General features: G+C 38.9%; 1 protein-coding gene across 1 annotated transcript in view; it reads right to left on the bottom strand.

Annotated features, from left to right (window-relative positions):
• Nucleotides 1–19,841, bottom strand: part of LOC124795954 (dynein axonemal heavy chain 6) — a 1,096,896-nt gene that overhangs the window by 520,528 nt on the left and 556,527 nt on the right. Inside the window, exons 34-35 of the mRNA XM_047260034.1 lie at nucleotides 15,718–15,941; nucleotides 15,074–15,285 (exon numbers count right to left, since the gene is read on the bottom strand). Of these exons, the coding sequence (XP_047115990.1) occupies nucleotides 15,074–15,285; nucleotides 15,718–15,941 (436 nt within the window). The remainder of the gene's footprint in view (nucleotides 1–15,073; nucleotides 15,286–15,717; nucleotides 15,942–19,841) is intronic.

Raw genomic sequence — 19,841 nt, 5'->3', positions numbered from 1 at the left:
TATGTGATAATGTACAAGAATATCAATAACGCTGTCTCATGGGAAGTATGCACGGTCTGAAGTATTCTGTGTGCCCATCCATCAGCCATTAATATTCACATCATATTAATCAAAACTTTGATGAACAGGTAATGAGCACACACAATTTATAGAGACGAATGTGTCCAGTAAAAGACTCCGGCAATTAGAAGCATGGGTATTCTCTCTCTGGTCATTTATGAATTGCCACTTGCCATAGAAGAGAATGTGGTTCACCGTGATAGCTCTGTCTATGTATTTGTGTAGGTTCTTTAAATGGCCTACACATATAAATAAATATTCATGCCATCCCTGTGTGGCAAAGCTATCGTAGGAAGGCACGATTATATATATACTGACAGAAAATTGAAAAAAAAAAAGCTATCAATTATTTTACATAGCACTTTTTTTTCTTCACCGATCTTGTTGTCTGCTTATCCTTCGAGGTGGCACAATAAAGAAGTATGTAATAGTGCTTTCCCAGTAGGGTGTTAATTTAAAGTTATAATATGCAGAAGTCACAAGTTCTTGTCCTTGTACTTAGTTATGTCCAGTTCTCCACTTCCCAATGCAGCGAGGACTTATGTTTATAGCTTGGAGATGAACTCAACATGAAAAGAGAATAGTCATCACAGCCACACCGGCATTGTTGTACATCATTGGGGAGACAAGGTAAATACCAAGCTGCACACCAAAACTATAAGGAATTATCAATGTATTAATGTTCCAGAACTTCCAAAACATTTCTTAACACACACATGTTCATACCTGTATGTGCTTCTAGGCATATAATTTCTAATGTGGCTACATGATAATTACTTCACCTCTCAATAATTCACACTATCTCTCTCCCCAACCATTATATCTGGTGACCTATACAAGGGCAGCTTTTAATAATTTAAAATAATTATATAATTTAGTACATTTTCCATTAAATTAATTGTTGTGTTTCTCTGTTTCATGAATGGGATTACTATGCTTTCATAATACAGATGGAAATCACATAATGTGCAAAAGAGTAAATATAATCAATTGGAGAATTAATGCTGGAAAGCATGAAAAAGCCGACAAAAAGGTAGGAAAATTCATGATACATTGAGTGCATGACTGTATTTAGTAGTATCTCTGCCAATAGTGATCATAGTAGCTTCCCTAACCCAATTCCCAAACTGCAGAATTCTCACAAAATACGTAGACACTTGGAAAGAAAATTAATTTTAGGGAGAGAAATTGTCTGTATACAACTGAGTTTTACTGGCAATGTATTTTGAAACATGTTAGTGAGGACCAACTGAATAGGTTTCATAGTGGTATCATCACTATTGCAAAGAGAATATTTCATTTTCAAAAGTATTCAATTATTTTGTCATTTTTTTAAAATTATCAAAAAATGAGTATGCACAATTGGCACATTGTTGCCAGTCCATTGCCAGATATGTCAACAAATGAAATTGAAACTGAAAATTTCGGTCACAGTGATGACGACCAATTAATTTTTCAATTAATATGGACACAGATGTAAGTAACATTATTACTCGAATTGATACAATGATGACAGTAAATTAGACAGGGTCATAATTTTCTCCAGGGAATATTTTTTCCCCTTGGGAAATGTAACACACACAGCATGTATATATGAAATTATTGTTTAACTGCCAGAAAACTTAATGATGTTTCAAAATAACAGACAGATACACGAAAGAAATTATTTGAACAGAAAAATGAAACTCTTGATGCTTTCAAATCCAGCATAACACCACAGCTGAATGACTTGGCAAAGGATTTGCAGCTGATATTTGAAATGAATTATTGGATAAACTTGTTAAGTATGTGGAAAGACCTAAAAACATAATTGCTCACTGATTTATCACAAGATATAAATAATTTAAGCCAAAAAGTGTCATCAGCAGGTGAGACACAAGAACAGTTTGTGGAAAAGGTGAAGGAGGTATCTGAGACCCAGACAAAAATGCAACAGGAGAAGCCACAGTTGTGTCAGAATATAAATACACTTGTAGGTACCACTGATGGGCTGCAAACTGAGTATAAAGGTCTACCTGGACAGGTGCAAGACCTGTCGCTGCATCCAGGTAGCATAAGTTGAAATACTCAGTTCATGAGAAATGAGCAAGAAAGGATAGATAAAGACATTAAGGAAATAAAGTACAAAGTCAATGCTGGTGTGCTAGACCAAGGCAGAATCCTGGCACAGAAGATAGTCCAGGAACACAAATGTTATGTAGATGTGATCAAGGAATGGATGAAGGTACAAAACACAGAACTCAGAGCTGAAATGGATCAACGGTTCAAAGCAGTGGAGGAAAAATCATGGACTAACATCATTAGTACCATTGAAAAGGAAAGGGAACATTCAGCACCAAGCTATCAGGTGTCAACAGACAGGATATATAATCTGAACATCTATTTGCACTTGAATCCTAACCTGTCAGGTGAAATAGTTTGCAACTATATCATGTAGCAGGCACTGCCAACTTCTGTCCCTGTCATGCAGAGGTATTTGGGATATGATCTGATATATTGAAACAATGCCACATCAGCAGCAGACAGAGCTGTGCACCTTTCTACTTTGCTCGTGGATGAAAGCTTATTATGACATGAGAAGTTTCTGACTTTTTTTTCCACAGTCATGTTCATAAGAGGCATCTAGAACATTTTCCCACAGAAGATACGCTTTGTGGTAGGTTACACACAGGGTGAAAGGCTAATAGTAAACCGCCTGATCGGCATGGACACCTTTGGGAAGAACCAAGCTCAAATTGACATTGGTAAGGGGAAGTGTCACTTTGTTGTGAACAACAAACAATATTCAGCAAATCCAGTCAAGTCAAACACCAGAGAAACAAACCAAAACATACTACTGATTTTGAATTCAGTTCTTCTATCCTGCTGTCATATTTGTAAATATACAAGGAACTGCAGGAGCTTTTAATATGTTATGCTCATACTTTTGAATGATGCCCTGGCATAATCAGAAGATAGAAATACAAAATAGAGGTACCCACACAAAACCTTCTGCTTTTTGTCTTATTACATTCTATGAGCCAAGAAGGAGGCTGCCAGGAAAGAGATCAATAGCATCTTAAATTTGAAAATAATACAACCATCCTTATCTCCATACTGTAGACCCATTTTGGCCATTAGTAAATCAGATGGTAGTGTCCACCTCATGCTCAATGCACGAGACATAAATAAGATTACTGTGCCTTGCAGAACATGACCTGAGAATCTGGAAGAACAACTTCTAACATTACATAATGTTAATAACCTCACCATAATAGCTCTCTAAGCCTCATACTGGCAAATTGGACTACATAAAGATAGCCTTAAGAATACTGCCTTTGTACATGATGGCAGAATCTATGAGTTCTGTGTTTTTTCTTTTGGTGTAAACGTCAGTGCAGGTGTGTTTATTTCTGCTTTGGTCTGAGTCTTAAAATGTGAATTGTTAAGTAGGGTCACTGCATATGTTGATGATTTATTGACTGCTACCTCCACATGGTCAGAACACTTAAGGCTCTTCGCTCAAGTCATGTACAGGTTTGCAGAACATCGAGTCAGCCAACTTAATGATGTCACATTTTGGTAATGAAAGGACTAAATTATTTGGACTCATAATATCACCTCAAGGCATATTTCCAGTCCCTAAGAAGCTCAATGCTAGCAGAAACTGCCCTTTACCTCAAAATAAGGAACAGTTGAAGGGATAGCTTGGATTAGTATCTTTCTTCAGAAAATTTATAGCACAGCAGCTTTTAAATAGTGATGCTCTATTGAATTTTCTACAGAATAACCACCCCTGGTTATGTACCAAGTAATTCAAAACTGATTTTGACAACATTAAAGGACAACAAGTACTCCTTAGGACCCATCCAAATTCAAGAAAGTATGGCAAGTTGAATCACAAGTGGTCACTGCTGTACACAGGGCCATTTGTTATACCAAAAATTCCTCACACAGGAGCCTATAAGTTAGCATACTTAAACAGTGCTGAGGATACAGGGCTCTAACCACACAAAGATTTACATGAATTTATGCACTAAACATGTATATAAGTGTACATGGGAGATGACATACTGTCAACATTGTTTTACACTTGTTCATTGGCACAATTCTTGCTGATACATACTCATGCACAACAGAATAGATAAGAATGATAGCATGTAGCAAAAGGAATTATAAGTCACTGAGACTGAAGTACACTGTTTACAGTTGATGATGGCACTTGTACAAGACAATACTGTACTGTGAGAATGTACCAGTAGATTGTAAACAGAAAAAAAAGTGGATTAACATGAGTAGAGAGTCATGAAATGATGTACTCGATAGTTCTTGATGAACAAAGGATTGCAGTGGTAGAACAAAAATGAATGCTTCTCCTGCCCTTAACATCTCCTTTACATGAGTAGATACAACCTAATGAACTTGTCAGAGTCATAGATAAGCGAAGTTATTTAGGCTTCTTGCAATTTCAAGTTCTACATCTACATCTACATCTACATTGATACTCCGCAAGCCACCCAACGGTGTGTGGCGGAGGGCACTTTACGTGCCACTGTCATTACCTCCCTTTCCTGTTCCAGTCGCGTATGGTTCGCGGGAAGAACGACTGTCTGAAAGCCTCCGTGCGCGCTCTAATCTCTCTAATTTTACATTCGTGATCTCCTCGGGAGGTATAAGTAGGGGGAAGCAATATATTCGATACCTCATCCAGAAACGCACCCTCTCGAAACCTGGCGAGCAAGCTACACCGCGATGCAGAGCGCCTCTCTTGCAGAGTCTGCCACTTGAGTTTATTAAACATCTCCGTAACGCTATCACGGTTACCAAATAACCCTGTGACGAAACGCGCCACTCTTCTTTGGATCTTCTCTATCTCCTCCGTCAGACTGATCTGGTACGGATCCCACACTCATGAGCAATACTCAAGTATAGGTCAAACGAGTGGTTTGTAAGCCACCTCCTTTGTTGATGGACTACATTTTCTAAGCACTCTCCCAATGAATCTCAACCTGGTACCCGCCTTACCAACAATTAATTTTATATGATCATTCCACTTCAAATCGTTCCGCACGCATACTCCCAGATATTTTACAGAAGTAACTGCTACCAGTGTTTGTTCCGCTATCATATAATCATACAATAAAGGATCCTTCTTTCTATGTATTCGCAATACATTACATTTGTCTATGTTAAGGGTCAGTTGCCACTCCCTGCACCAAGTGCCTATCCGCTGCAGATCTTCCTGCATTTCGCTACAATTTTCTAATGCTGCAACTTCTCTGTATACTACAGCATCATCCGCGAAAAGCCGCATGGAACTTCCGACACTATCTACTAGGTCATTTATATATATTGTGAAAAGAAATGGTCCCATAACACTCCCCTGCGGCACGCCAGAGGTTACTTTAACGTCTGTAGACGTCTCTCCATTGATAACAACATGCTGTGTTCTGTTTGCTAAAAACTCTTCAATCCAGCCACACAGCTGGTCTGATATTCCATAGGCTCTTACTTTGTTTATCAGGCGACAGTGCGGAACTGTATCGAACGCCTTCCGGAAGTCAAGAAAAATAGCATCTACCTGGGAGCCTGTATCTAATATTTTCTGGGTCCCATGAACAAATAAGGCGAGTTGGGTCTCACACGATCGCTGTTTCCGGAATCCATGTTGATTCCTACATAGTAGATTCTGGGTTTCCAGAAATGACATGATACGCGAGCAAAAAACATGTTCTAAAATTCTACAAGAGATCGACGTAAGAGATATAGGTCTATAGTTTTGCGCATCTGCTCGACGACCCTTCTTGAAGACTGGGACTATCTGTGCTCTTTTCCAATCATTTGGAACCCTCCGTTCCTCTAGAGACTTGCGGTACACGGCTGTTAGAAGGGGGGCAAGTTCTTTCGCGTACTCTGTGTAGAATCGAATTGGTATCCCGTCAGGTCCAGTGGACTTTCCTCTATTGAGTGATTCCAGTTGCTTTTCTATTCCTTGGACACTTATTTCGATGTCAGCCATTTTTTCGTTTGTGCGAGGATTTAGAGAAGGAACTGCAGTGCGGTCTTCCTCTGTGAAACAGCTTTGGAAAAAGGTGTTTAGTATTTCAGCTTTACGCGTGTCATCCTCTGTTTCAATGCCATCATCATCCCGTAGTGTCTGGATATGCTGTTTCGAGCCACTTACTGATTTAACGTAAGACCAGAACTTCCTAGGATTTTCTGTCAAGTCGGTACATAGAATTTTACTTTTGAATTCAATGAACGCTTCACGCATAGCCCTCCTTACCCTAACTTTGACATCGTTTAGCTTCTGTTTGTCTGAGAGGTTTTGGCTGCGTTTAAACTTGGAGTGGAGCTCTCTTTGCTTTCGCAGTAGTTTCCTAACTTTGTTGTTGTTCCACGGTGGGTTTTTCCCGTCCCTCACAGTTTTACTCGGCACGTACCTGTCTAAAACGCATTTTACGATTGCCTTGAACTTTTTCCATAAACACTCAACATTGTCAGTGTCGGAACAGAAATTTTCGTTTTGATCTGTTAGGTAGTCTGAAATCTGCCTTCTATTACTCTTGCTAAACAGATAAACCTTCCTCCCTTTTTTTATATTCCTATTAACTTCCATATTCAGGGATGCTGCAACGGCCTTATGATCACTGATTCCCTGTTCTGTACATACAGAGATGAAAAGTTCGGGTCTGTTTGTTATCAGTAGGTCCAAGATGTTATCTCCACGAGTCGGTTCTCTGTTTAATTGCTTGAGGTAATTTTCGGATAGTGCACTCAGTATAATGTCACTCGATGCTCTGTCCCTACCACCCGTCCTAAACATCTGAGTGTCCCAGTCTATATCTGGTAAATTGAAATCTCCACCTAAGACTATAACATGCTGAGAAAATTTATGTGAAATGTATTCCAAATTTTCTCTCAGTTGTTCTGCCACTAATGCTGCTGAGTCGGGAGGTCGGTAAAAGGAGCCAATTATTAACCTAGTTCGGTTGTTTAGTGTAACCTCCACCCATAATAATTCACAGGAACTATCCACTTCTACTTCACTACAGGATAAACTACTACTAACAGCGACGAACACTCCACCACCGGTTGCATGCAATCTATCCTTTCTAAACACCGTCTGTACCTTTGTAAAAATTTCGGCAGAATTTATCTCTGGTTTAAGCCAGCTTTCTGTACCTATAATGATTTCAGCTTCGGTGCTTTCTATCAGCGCTTGAAGTTCCGGTACTTTACCAACGCAGCTTCGACAGTTGACAATTACAATACCGATTGCTGCTTGGTCCCCGCATGTCCTGACTTTGCCCCGCACCCGTTGAGGCTGTTGCCCTTTCTGTACTTGCCCAAGGCCATCTAACCTAAAAAACCGCCCAGCCCACGCCACACAACCCCTGCTACCCGTGTAGCCACTTGTTGCGTGTAGTGGACTCCTGACCTATCCAGCGGAACCCGAAACCCCACCACCCTATGGCGCAAGTCGAGGAATCTGCAGCCCACACGGTCGCAGAACCGTCTCAGCCTCTGATTCAGACCCTCCACTCGGCTCTGTACCAAAGGTCCGCAGTCAGTCCTGTCGACGATGCTGCAGATGGTGAGCTCTGCTTTCATCCCGCTAGCGAGACTGGCAGTCTTCACCAAATCAGATAGCCGCCGGAAGCCAGAGAGGATTTCCTTCGATCCATAGCGACACACATCATTGGTGCTGACATGAGCGACCACCTGCAGACGGGTGCACCCTGTACCCTTCATGGCATCCGGAAGGACCCTTTCCACATCTGGAATGACTCCCCCCGGTATGCACACGGAGTGCACATTGGTTTTCTTCCCCTCTCTTGCTGCCATTTCCCTAAGGGGCCCCATTACGCGCCTGACGTTGGAGCTCCCAACTACCAGTAAGCCCACCCTCTGCAACTGCCCGGATCTTGCAGACTGAGGGGCAACCTCTGGAACAGGACAAGCAGCCATGTCAGGCCGAAGATCAGTATCAGCCTGAGACAGAGCCTGAAACTGGTTCATCAGACAAACTGGAGAGGCTTTCCGTTCTGCCCTCCGGAATGTCTTTCGCCCCCTGCCACACCTTGAAACGACCTCCAACTCTACCACAGGTGAGGGATCAGCCTCAATGCGGGCAGTATCCCGGGCAACCACAGTCGTAGTCCAATCAGGGGATGCGTGGGACGAGCTGGCCGTCCCCGACAAACCCCCATCCGGACCCCCACAGTGATGCCCATTGGCAACAGCCTCAAGCTGTGTGACCGAAGCCAACACTGCCTGAAGCTGGGAGCGAAGGGATGCCAACTCAGCCTGCATCCGAACACAGCAGTTGCAGTCCCTATCCATGCTAAAAACTGTTATGCAAAAAACGTCTGAACTAATCTACAGAGAGCGCAAACAAATCGACAAAATTTAAACGGTTATTAAAATACAAGACTGCCTAGTAAATGCAGTAATGCTGCTACTTGCGCACTGCTGACACTGCTCGGCGGCGGAAGGAGACTAAGCGAAATTACACTATTCAGGTACTAAAACGCGATGCTACACTCTCAAATACTATAATACGCCCGAAATTTATGAATTAAACAATGCAAGTACCAAAAACACGCAAAGAAATTAAGAATTAAACTATGTAACAAATGAGTGAGCTAGGAGTATACGACTTGCTGCTCAGCTGCTTATCCAACGGCGGCAGGGAGCACACTGACTGTGACCAACCGACACTGGCCGTTCAAAACAAAAACAGTAGACAAACGACTACGCGAATTTACACTATTCAGGTACTAAAACGCGATGCTACAACTCTCAAATACTATAAGTTATGAAGCTCTCCTTCCTCCACATCTGTAACAATGTCCACCCCAGGTAGCTGAGTGGTCAGCGTGACAGAATGTCAGTCCTAAGGGGCTGGGTTTGATTCCCGGCTGGGTCGGAGATTTTCTCCGCTCTGGGACTGGGTGTTGTATTGCCCTAATCATCATCATTTCATCCCCACTGACGTGCAAGTCGCCTCAGTGTTGCCAAATCAAAAGACTTGCACCCGGTGAACAGTCTTCTTGACAGGAGGCCCTAGTCACATGAAATTTATTTTATTTTATTTGTAACAATGGATACTTGAGTCAGGTGTGGTGTACGAACACAAAACTTACGCATATCATGTGATGTTGCATAGAAGTATTTTGTCAATACTGGAAAATGAGACTGAAAATAATGACAACCTGTCTAATGTTCAAGTAAGATGACACTGAATATCAGACTGTTGACAAATGAACATTCAAAAGGGTAATGCCCAAGAGCAAAATGTGATAAAAATGATAATGTAAAAACTGAAAGATATTACGTGACAAAAAATCACGAGAATGTATATGATATTAACTGTATTCAATGTATAATTCATGCATAGTGTTCATGTAAATTTTTGTACAATATTTATGTGAAAAAAAAAAAGCAAACACCATAAGAAAATGTATATGTACAGACTAAGAAATATGCAAACCAGGCATGTCAGTGTATTTTAAAATGTAAATACTTAGGTTATTGTAGGAATGATGAAATGTAAAAACCACGATGCAATGTAAAGCTGAATATGTTTTATAGGACTGCATGTATGAACCAATAACTGTAAATGTGCTACAAACGTATTGTGAAGGTTTGAAACCCATAACTTTGTGATTATTCCATTAAAAAATGTGTGCCAATGATGGGGAGTAACAAATATTTTTATCCTCAGTGTTCTTGGGTATTGACAAGACATTCTACCACAGAGAGGGTATGTAAAACATTAAAAGCATTGGAACTTACCTTGAACCCATTCGTGTGTCTTTGCGAGCCTTGTCCAACCACTGAAAAATGTGGATTATTGAAGGAACAAATGCCTGGACTGTAAATGATGAACTTCCTCACCACAGCATCAATGGTTCCACTATACACAATCTCAGCACATCATGTTGTAGCAATGGGATGAATACTTTTATTGACTTTGGGTAAAAAAGTGAAATTGTAGCACACTCATGAACAGCTAAACTTAATGACAGCTTTAACAAACTCAGGTGCTTGTGCAGCATACATCACATGATGTGTGTTCACTGGACAATGCCGCAATAGCAGATCCCAATAATCAGACTACAGTCTCTGAATTCAAATACGCCTGTCAATGTAACCCTTATAAAAATTTTGTAAATAGTAGTAGTAATAATTTGTAAAGTGTAAATTAAAGAAAATTAGATATATATGTTATGTAATGACACAGTCTGGGAGTAAATGAGGAAAACTTGGCGATAAAGGTCTCAGTACCCTGACAGGCCAAGAGTTTAAAGTAAAAACAGATGCAAATAGTGTAATGGCACCACCACTTTATACTGACATCCAGTGAAATGGATGAAACCAGTATACAGTGCGGGGTGGGGGGCAGTTGTGTAAGTTCTTTAAATGGCCTGCACAATAAATAAATATCCATGCTGTCCCCATGTGGCAAAGATATCATAGGGAGGTATGACTATATCTATGCTGGCAGAAAATTGAAAACAAAACTATCAATTATTTTAAGTACCTGATTTGTTTTTTTCCATCAATCTCAATGTCCTTCACTCCTTTGAGCTGGTGTGCTAAGCACATATATAATTGCACTCACCCAATATGGTGTTAATTCTAAGTTGTAATATGGTGAAAGGAAGATGAAAGCTATGGTGTTTGCAGATGATCTGATCATTTGGGGGAATAAGGAGGAGGAAGTACAAGAGCAGTTGGACATATGAGAATGAACAGTACAAGAATATGGGATGAAATTTAGTATAAGTAAGAGTGAGAGGATTATCACAACAAGAAAGAAGGAGAGAGGAACAACGGGAATAACAGTTGGTGGGGAATGATTGAGGACAGTGGAGAGTTTCAAGTACCTAGGAAGCCTGATACAGGAAGATGGAAAAAGCGACAGAGAAATAAATGAGCTGGGGAGAAAAGCAGAAGCATTTTGGAAGACTGTCAGAAGCCTGATATGGAGCAAGAATGTACCCCAAATCAGTAAAAAGGTATATACCAGTCATACTATTTCCTGATCCTCACATATGCATCAGAAACCGGAGTTATGAAAGGAAGAGAGAAAAGCAAAGTACAAGCTAGTGAGATGAAATTCTTGAGAAACAGTATTGGAGTGACAAAGATAGACAGGTTAAGAAATGAGAAGATCAGAGAGTTAATGAAGGTGGAACCATTACAGGAGGAGATAGAGAAATCAAGGCTGAGATGGTACGGACACATTAGGAGAATGGAGGAGAAGAGGATACCCAAGAGGATACACGAGATAAAACTGGAAGGAAAGAGACCAAGAGGAAGACCAAGAGACAGATGGCGGAAAGGAGTAGAGGAATGCATCCAGAAGAAAGGAGAAGAATGGATCAAGGTGAAGACGGAAAGATGTGGCAAGACAGAAGACGATGGAGAAGCCTATGTTCCATACAGACCCGGCCAGAGGCTGGAAAGTGTCCAAGATGATGATGATGATGACGAATATGGGAAGTTGCAAGTTTCAATTCTCCTGCCTAGCTATATCCTATTCTCCACTTCCTGATGCGACAAGGACTTGGATTTTTAAATCGACCTTTTCAGAGATGGGAGTCAACATGAAGAGAGAAAAGCCACTGCATCGATGCCAGCATTGTTGTATGTCTTTGGTGAGACAAGGTAAATATCAAGCTGCATACCAAAACTAAGAGGAATTAACACTAGATTAAAGTCCCAGAGCTGCCAAAGTTTCTCAACACACATGCACCCACACCTGTGCATTTTTATGGGCATATAATTTCTGGTGCAGATAAATGATAATTTCTTCAGCCCCAATACATCACACTGTCTCTCTCCCCAACCACTAGAGTATGAGAGGTGTTCAGTAAGTAATGTAACACATTTTTTCTGAGCCAAGTTTGGTTCAATAAAATTGTAGTTTTGCTTGCAACAGCCTTAAACATTTCTGTGTCATCTCACATATTTTCAGTAACTTCTGTTGATGGCAGCACTGTAACCAGTCTTCAAACTGGCATCTGTAACTGAGGTGTGTTCCAAGCACAAAGCAGCTATTGAATTTCACAAATCTTTACAGGCATTTACAGAATATCTATGTGCACTGATAGTGGATAAAAGCAAAATAACTTGCTAGGCAACATCTGTCATCAACAGAAAAAGGAGAAGGAAATCGATTTTCATCACCTGTGTGCAGTCAGGCTGTACACAGCAGTGATGATTGCAATGTTGCAACATGTAGACACACTTATTTGAGGTGATGGATGAACAGCAATCAAGCAACCCAATGTTCAACTTGGCATGTCTGCTGCTAGTGCTTAGACACAGATGAATAACAATCAAGCAACTCAATGTTCAACTTGACATCTCTATTGCTAGTGCTTACACACAGATGAATAACAATCAAGCAGCCCAATGCTCAGCTTGACATCTCTGTTGGTAGCACTGACATAGATCTCCATAAGTTAATATATTCAAAGGTTTGTGTCCACTGGATTTCTTGAAACCTAACTAAGGAGCTTAAACAGGAAAGAGGTAACATCTATGCAAAACTGCTTGTTTGTTACAAGGCTGACATTGATGATTCCTTATTAAATAAATCCACAGAGTGGCACCACACATCTCTTTCAAATAAGTTCAGAATAGTATCATCAGCTGATCAGATCATGACTACAATCATCCAAGATGAAGGGGTTAATCTGTGTGATAAGCTTTTGGGACTCAGAAGAGGCTATTTTTTCTCTCTCATGGTCAAATGGTCAGTTCCATTGCATGTTCTGAAATTCTTAGGAAACTGAAGAAATAATTACAGCTTGTATACGCTCACAAAAATAAAAATGGTGTGCTCCTTCTCCATGTTCATGCAATGCCACATCCTAGTCTGTGCATCCAAGAGGAGATCACAAAACTTCAGTGGACTGTTCTTCCTCATCCACCTGCAGCCTGGACCTCACACATTCTGACTTCCATCACTTTGGTCCACAGAAGCATGGATTTCATAGGCAGCACTACAGCAATGTGATTAACATGAAATTGGCTGAGACACAGATTGGTACAGTGGTAGTGTGATGGCATACAGGCTCTCACATTAATGTGGTATAAGGCCATAGAGATGAGTGGAAATTACACTGAAAAAAAGTTTTATAGCCAAAGATTTGGAAACCAATATGGTGCATTTAAATTACAAATAAAATCATTATGTTGTGAGAAAAAGTGTAGCACTACTTATTGAATGACCTTGTATTTTCTGTGGAGTTCCTGGTGCTGCTTGAAAATGTATGGGCCTGCAGAATTTCTAGAAATTTTGTTCCTACTGTAATCTATGTTTGTAAACAGAAAACCATGGAAAGCAAAAAATCAGAAGAGAAGCTGGTTACGGTTTAGGTATCACTTGAGTAATGCAGGCAAGCATTTCAATGGAGTACCTCATATTGTCTTGCAGTGATTATAGTGACTAATTGAGGAAAATTCCAGGAGAGCCATTTGCCATCGACAAAACAGTGTGTGCAGGCACAAATCATTGGTCCTTAGTGCAGAAATCTGGATAACAGCACATTCTGCTTGAGACATAAAAATATCAATATCTATACTACTATTTCCTCTTCCTGAGCCAATACGTAGTTTTGTGGTAACACTGCACAAATCACTTTGACTACAGATAATGATGCAAATAACTGAAAGGAGACTATATTGTGCCTTCAAATTTACTGTCCCATCCAATTCCATACTTTCATTTCCTTTTAACTGAGACTGTTGCTCTCCAGATGCCACTGATTAGGATTTGTAAATTTCTTTTTTAATGATGCCATTTAACATCCTTCTGCAGTATTACATCAACATCATTGCTTGATCATGAGAAGGTACTGCAACAAAATATGGCATAATATGTAGATTGCTCAGCATTTCATGAAAGATTTAAACAGTTTAAAATCTGTGCACCTTTCTCTCTCAGTTGGTATGTTATCAAAATGTCACTCAGTAACAATGCTATACCACACACACATAGTCCACTACTTACTCCCGAAAATTTCTTGAATCTGCTGTCATCTGAAAACAGATCTATATCCTCCTTCCTTGCCATGGGTTAATCAGTTTTTCATGCTCATTGGTAAGTAGTTAGGAAGAGAGAAAATAGCTATCCATTGGTACATATTTATCTTTCTTGAAGCTAGTTCCCTTTGTTTAAATTCCTAATCTGCCCAGGATGTATTTACCTCTTTTTGTGCTATGATAGGAACATTTCTTGTTTTGTTTTTATCACATGCTATTGAGCAGGATTTCCTTGATATCCTACTGACCACGTCCTTCATAATTTCTCAGCTGGGACTTACTGCACAGCATGTACTCCATATGCATAGGCTAATGACTAGTGTTGATGGTTACTAACATGGAGATTCTGTGTTTGATTACCTAATGGGCCCAAGTTAGAAGCTGCTGGAACATAGATGCATAAAAACTGAATGCAAGCTGCTGAAGTGGCATCAAATAGAAGATATTGCATCTGGATGAGGGCAACACATTATGTGTACTGATTTTCTTTCATCAAATCACCTCAACTTGTAACTACCATGTAGTTGTCTACATCTATTTTACTTCTCCCACATTTGCCCTTATTTTAGACTGATTTATTATCCCCTTTGTTCTACCTTTTATAATCTATGTGTTTAATTTTTGATGTTTATCCAGTTTGTTAGGAGCATTTTTCTCTTGGTGTCTCTTGTTTCTGGTAATTAATCCTTCCTTTTGTTCACCTTTCTTACTTCAGTTCCGATTAGTACTTTCATCTATAAATCTTTCATATAGTTTTGAGGATGGAGGAGCTTGTGGTTCCTAAATGATTGTCTTGATGTAACCATTTTGTCTGCTTATGTCTAATGATCTAGTAAACAGAAATTCTGCCTAATGTTCCGATAGTGAATGTTATCATTTGTTACTTAACGGAGATCAATAAGCAATTAGCACAAGAGGAAAGAACTAAAGTGTTCTTATATATTTTAAAGATTACATAAAAAATTAGTACCTGTGTCTCCTGTGAGTAAGACATGCCTCTTGACAGAAAGTAACCTCTCAGTTACATAACCAAAACGGACAGTATCAGTAGTTGGTACTAACATTTCAAAAAAAGGCATTTCCCGATCAAATTGAAAAGCCGGCACTATGCTGCTCCAAAGGCTCATTCTTTTTTGTGGAATGTTTACATACACACTCCACAGATCATCAGCAGCTGGTAAACTGTAATTGGGAATCAATTAAGGATTATAGAATGAAATTAACAAAATACCACAATAGTATCTAGAAAGAATATAGATCTTACATCATATTAAGAAACAGCAGATAATATATTTCATAATAAAACAGTATTTCTATCTCATGACTAAATTAAATTTAAATTAAAGAAGGAAATAATAATAATAATAATCATAATAATAATAAGTCTCAATGAAGTCACAAACGATTATTACATACCATTCACCTGTGTTCAAAACAAAGGAGCATTTGCTACGGGTGGTCCACTAATGTATTTTTCAACTACAAGGTGTTTTCTATTACACTCACTGCTCTTGCATAATAATAGATGAAAACTTTTGTTCTTTTGAATCCACACATATATAAAAGTATAAAACTACTCATGTTCTGAAGTTTGGAATATAGGAAATATTGTACCGTGCATCTGGATGGTCATCAAACTGCTCCTTCACGAAGATTTCAAATTTTTCTTGGGATGCATCAGTGAGGTTGCCACCAAGGGACCAAAGATATGAAAACACATAGGCCTGGCAGAGGAAATTTTTTATTCGAGAAGCATCAGACGTTTTATCAATACTTCCAGGTGACATAATTAGACTCTCCATCAGCCCACAAAGCATTGTAGCTTTGCTGATATCTGCCTAAAAAGTAATATATTGTAAATTTATATAACTCGACACAGTCAAAATCAAGTAAAATGTAAAAATGGTAGCCAGAAAAGTGAAAATATATCATCATGTGCAAAAGTGAAACTGGATGTTTATTAATATTTCATAGCTTTTGGTATTATTCTTTTGTGTCAAATAAGTGGGAAAGGCAAATGTGAATTCTTTTATGTCAAACAAGTGGGGAAGGTAAACATGAAGAGTTCGTTTAGCAGTGCAGTGTGAAATACTAATAATACTGGAGGTTGAAATATCAAACCTCATTTAAAAATGATAATTTTACTCTCTTATATTCTGGTCTCACTAATAGACTTACAAGGAATCACAGGGCCATCAGCTTACTAGTAGGAGGCTGCCATATGTGAACACTTAGTTCTTAGAAAGATGAAAGCTTGTTATTGTCATATGCCATCGAAATTATTATTCCAACAGAATGTAACAGGAAATCATGCCAATAAAGACATAATTAAGAGCTAGGAAAGTGGCACTCTTTGCAAGCTTCAGTTTTGAATCACTAATAAAATTCAAAAAACACTACTCAATGAAAAAATATGTTTATAACAATAACATAACAGGAAACCAGATTGCTTCAAATCAGAGTGATACATGGACCTAAACCAGAAATGAAGAAAAGGAGTTTTCAAAGACGTCCTCCAGTTGAGTCTGCAGTCAGTATTTAAATCACAGAATCAACCTTTTTTTTTCTTGCTATCATGTAGAGACTAATATCCTATACAGAACAAAGTGGATAGTAGTGTAGGATTTTATTAATTTATTATTCAATTTCTGGAGATATCTAATGTCACACCTCATATTAGTGGGCAACCAATTAAAAGGTTTGTATTCTGCTCCACACTAATTTAAAAAATCATTTACAAAGCCAAAATTGTCAAAAAAGTGTTTTATAAAAGACCATTAGGAAAAGCTTTTCACGTAGCCAGCAGTGTGCTCATAAAAACAAAAGCACTAAAATTGCTTGTTTTGCAAACCAGTTGTAAACAGTCTTTGCTGGAGTTGGCTGATTACCAAAAGCAGAGCAAAGTAATTTGAGGCATTGTTATTGTGTTAGACCATTTTCATACATTTTTAAAAAATTGTCCCAGAAAAACCTTCACATGAAATTTCCAGTTTTACACAACACTGGTTGTTTAAATGCTCACTGTTAACAAACTGCTTGTCTATGAAGGTGATTTGATAAGTCTGGTAAATCTTTATGAAATAATGGAACATTTTTGTTGTGCCTTTGTGGGTGGTAAGCTTGTATAAAGAATTTCCACAATGTGCAGTGTACAGTTCACTGTTGACAGTCATCTGAATTGGTCAGTGACTTGACTGTGACTGAAATGGAGAGAACTGAGTTACCTGTCAGTATTAAACATTTTCATTTGAAGGAATGGACTGCCACACAAATCAAAATAGAATTCCATGAAGTTCATGTGGTCTCTGTACCATCTTTGAAGACCATTTACTTTTGGGTTAATACGATTTGAAATGTGGTTGGACTTGTGCTCAAGATGAAGTGTGCTCCAGCCATCCAGTTCAGGTCAACACAAAGGAATCTATTGTCAGAATCTGTGATGCAGTAGTGCAAGACCAAAATTCATGAAATTGCTGAGACTGTAGGCATTTCAACTTATTGAGTGCATATCCTACATCCAGAATTGGCTGTGAAGAAGCTGTGTGTGAAGTTGATGCCATGATTGCTCACAAATCACCAAAAGCACATCCGGCATAACATTTCAGCAGAATCTCCAAGACATTTTGTGTCGATTTGTGACTTATGAAACCTGGATCCGTTATTGTACACCACAGTCAAAATGGCAGTCAAAACAAAATTCAATAGCTGGTGAAAGCACACTGAAGACTTTTTAGTCAACTGGTAAGGTGATGGTCACTGTGTTTTGGGACTCCCAAGGTATTGTCCTCACAGATTACTTGGAAAAATTCAGAGTCATAATTGGACCCTATTATTTTTCATTCTTGGATGATATGAAACTTGCATTGGCTCAAAAAAGACAAGGTTGGCACACAAAATAATAATCTTTCATCAGGGTAATACACCATCCCCCAACCCCCACATCAGCAATAACAACTGAAAAGTACATGAATCGAGCTTTGAATTAGTTCCTCATCCACCCTATTCTCCAGACTTAGCCATGAGTGACAATATTTTAGGCTATTGCTGAGAGGGGAGATGTGAGAGAGGTACTGCTGATCTAATCCATGATCGGCATTGCCAACACAGCTTGTAAAATTTACTTCACTGCAGAATTACAATCCAACAACTGCTAGACTATGCAGTTTATAGTGTTTGGTAGAATAGTGTACATGAGCTGTTCTGCATGAAAAATGTGTTTTTAGCACGGCATGAGATTCTTTCCCCTCCCCTTAGTGCTCATCCCTGCCACCACTCTGTGCCCGTAGCTCACTACATAATATATTTACAGGCCTTGGCATACAAAACCTTTGAAATTCCTGAAGTACTGAATTATAAAGTACAAACAGGCACAGACGCTGTAAGTGAAAGTCGGTGCAAGAATTTCATTCTTCTCCTACTAGGTAGCAATTTTACTAACACTCGTAATATCCACTGACGATCAAATCACAAATCCTTAAATTAACAAGAAAGAAATTTCAAAATTTTATGTCATATAATAGCCCTAGGAAAAAGGGAGGGATGTGCCATTAGTAACACTGTAGTGTTAGTGACTGAAAAGACTGTCACTTCTGATAATGATGTATGAGGCAAGTGAGCCATTTCCCAACACACTACCACCACAAATTATACCTTAAAACATGTGGTTTTGAGGGTTCTTTAATTTTATATTAACCTTGAAAATAGCAAGAATTTATAGTCTACATCTTGACATAAACTGAAAACTATGAAATACAGTGGAAACGGCAGGATTCCATCATCTTGGATGTTTCTAACATCTCGGATGTTTGTTTTCCATCTGCATCCATTTGCTGCATGGCATGGTTATGTACAAGCTAACATAGTAGCTTTTAGCATATTGAGTGATAAACAGCAAGCTTATTTGACGGTTTGTTCCAAAGTACAGCTGATGTCATCAGTGTATAGCAAATGGAGTGACCGCAGCTTCCACCACTTAGGTTTAATTCACGTAGTTAATACCTTGTATGCCCTTGACTATCATCCATTAATTTTACTTACAATAGTTTTGCGCAGAGCCTGTCGACAGAAACTGGGGCATATTGTGCCTCTGTCAACTGCTGCCAGTGTAGGCTACTCCATTTGCTGTGTACCGCACTACAATTAACAGGACAGGACATGTTCAGTGAACAATTGTGTGTTGGCTTGTTTGTCTTTGTTGCAGTCCTCAATAGTATTTGAAGCATTGTGATAGCACTGATTGTTATAAATGTAACAAATTGCTGGAACAGAGAAACACTGAAATCACAGTAGACTTAACTTTATTTCATATTCATTGGTGTAAATAAGTACTACAGGTGAAGGAAAACTTGTGTGTATGTTCATGCACAGACCCATATGTGAGATTCCAACATCTTTCACTGTACTTTACAGTTTTTGGTTTAATTCATTTGTTCTACAACTTTTGCTTTTTTTCTGGGTGAGCGCAAAGGAAAGATCTCTCAAAAACATATGTTTTGATGTATAACTTATGGTTGTAGCATGTCAGAAAATGGGTCAATTACTCTGTACAGAGATATCAATTTCAGTTTTTTGATGAGTTTCTACTTGCTGTTACACATTTGTGGTATTTTAAGGACTGATAAAATTCATTACCACAAATTATTGAATAAACATTGTACTGTACATTTAATTTCCTTCATTTACACAGAATTTATACAGTGTATTGGAGAGGGTTATGATTTTTAATCGTATATATCAAT

Source organism: Schistocerca piceifrons, chromosome 4 (assembly GCF_021461385.2).
Source record: "Schistocerca piceifrons isolate TAMUIC-IGC-003096 chromosome 4, iqSchPice1.1, whole genome shotgun sequence".
NCBI lineage: Eukaryota > Metazoa > Arthropoda > Insecta > Orthoptera > Acrididae > Schistocerca > Schistocerca piceifrons.
The sequence above is the reverse complement of the archived record's forward strand: the minus strand, read 5'-3'. Positions and strand labels throughout refer to the sequence as shown.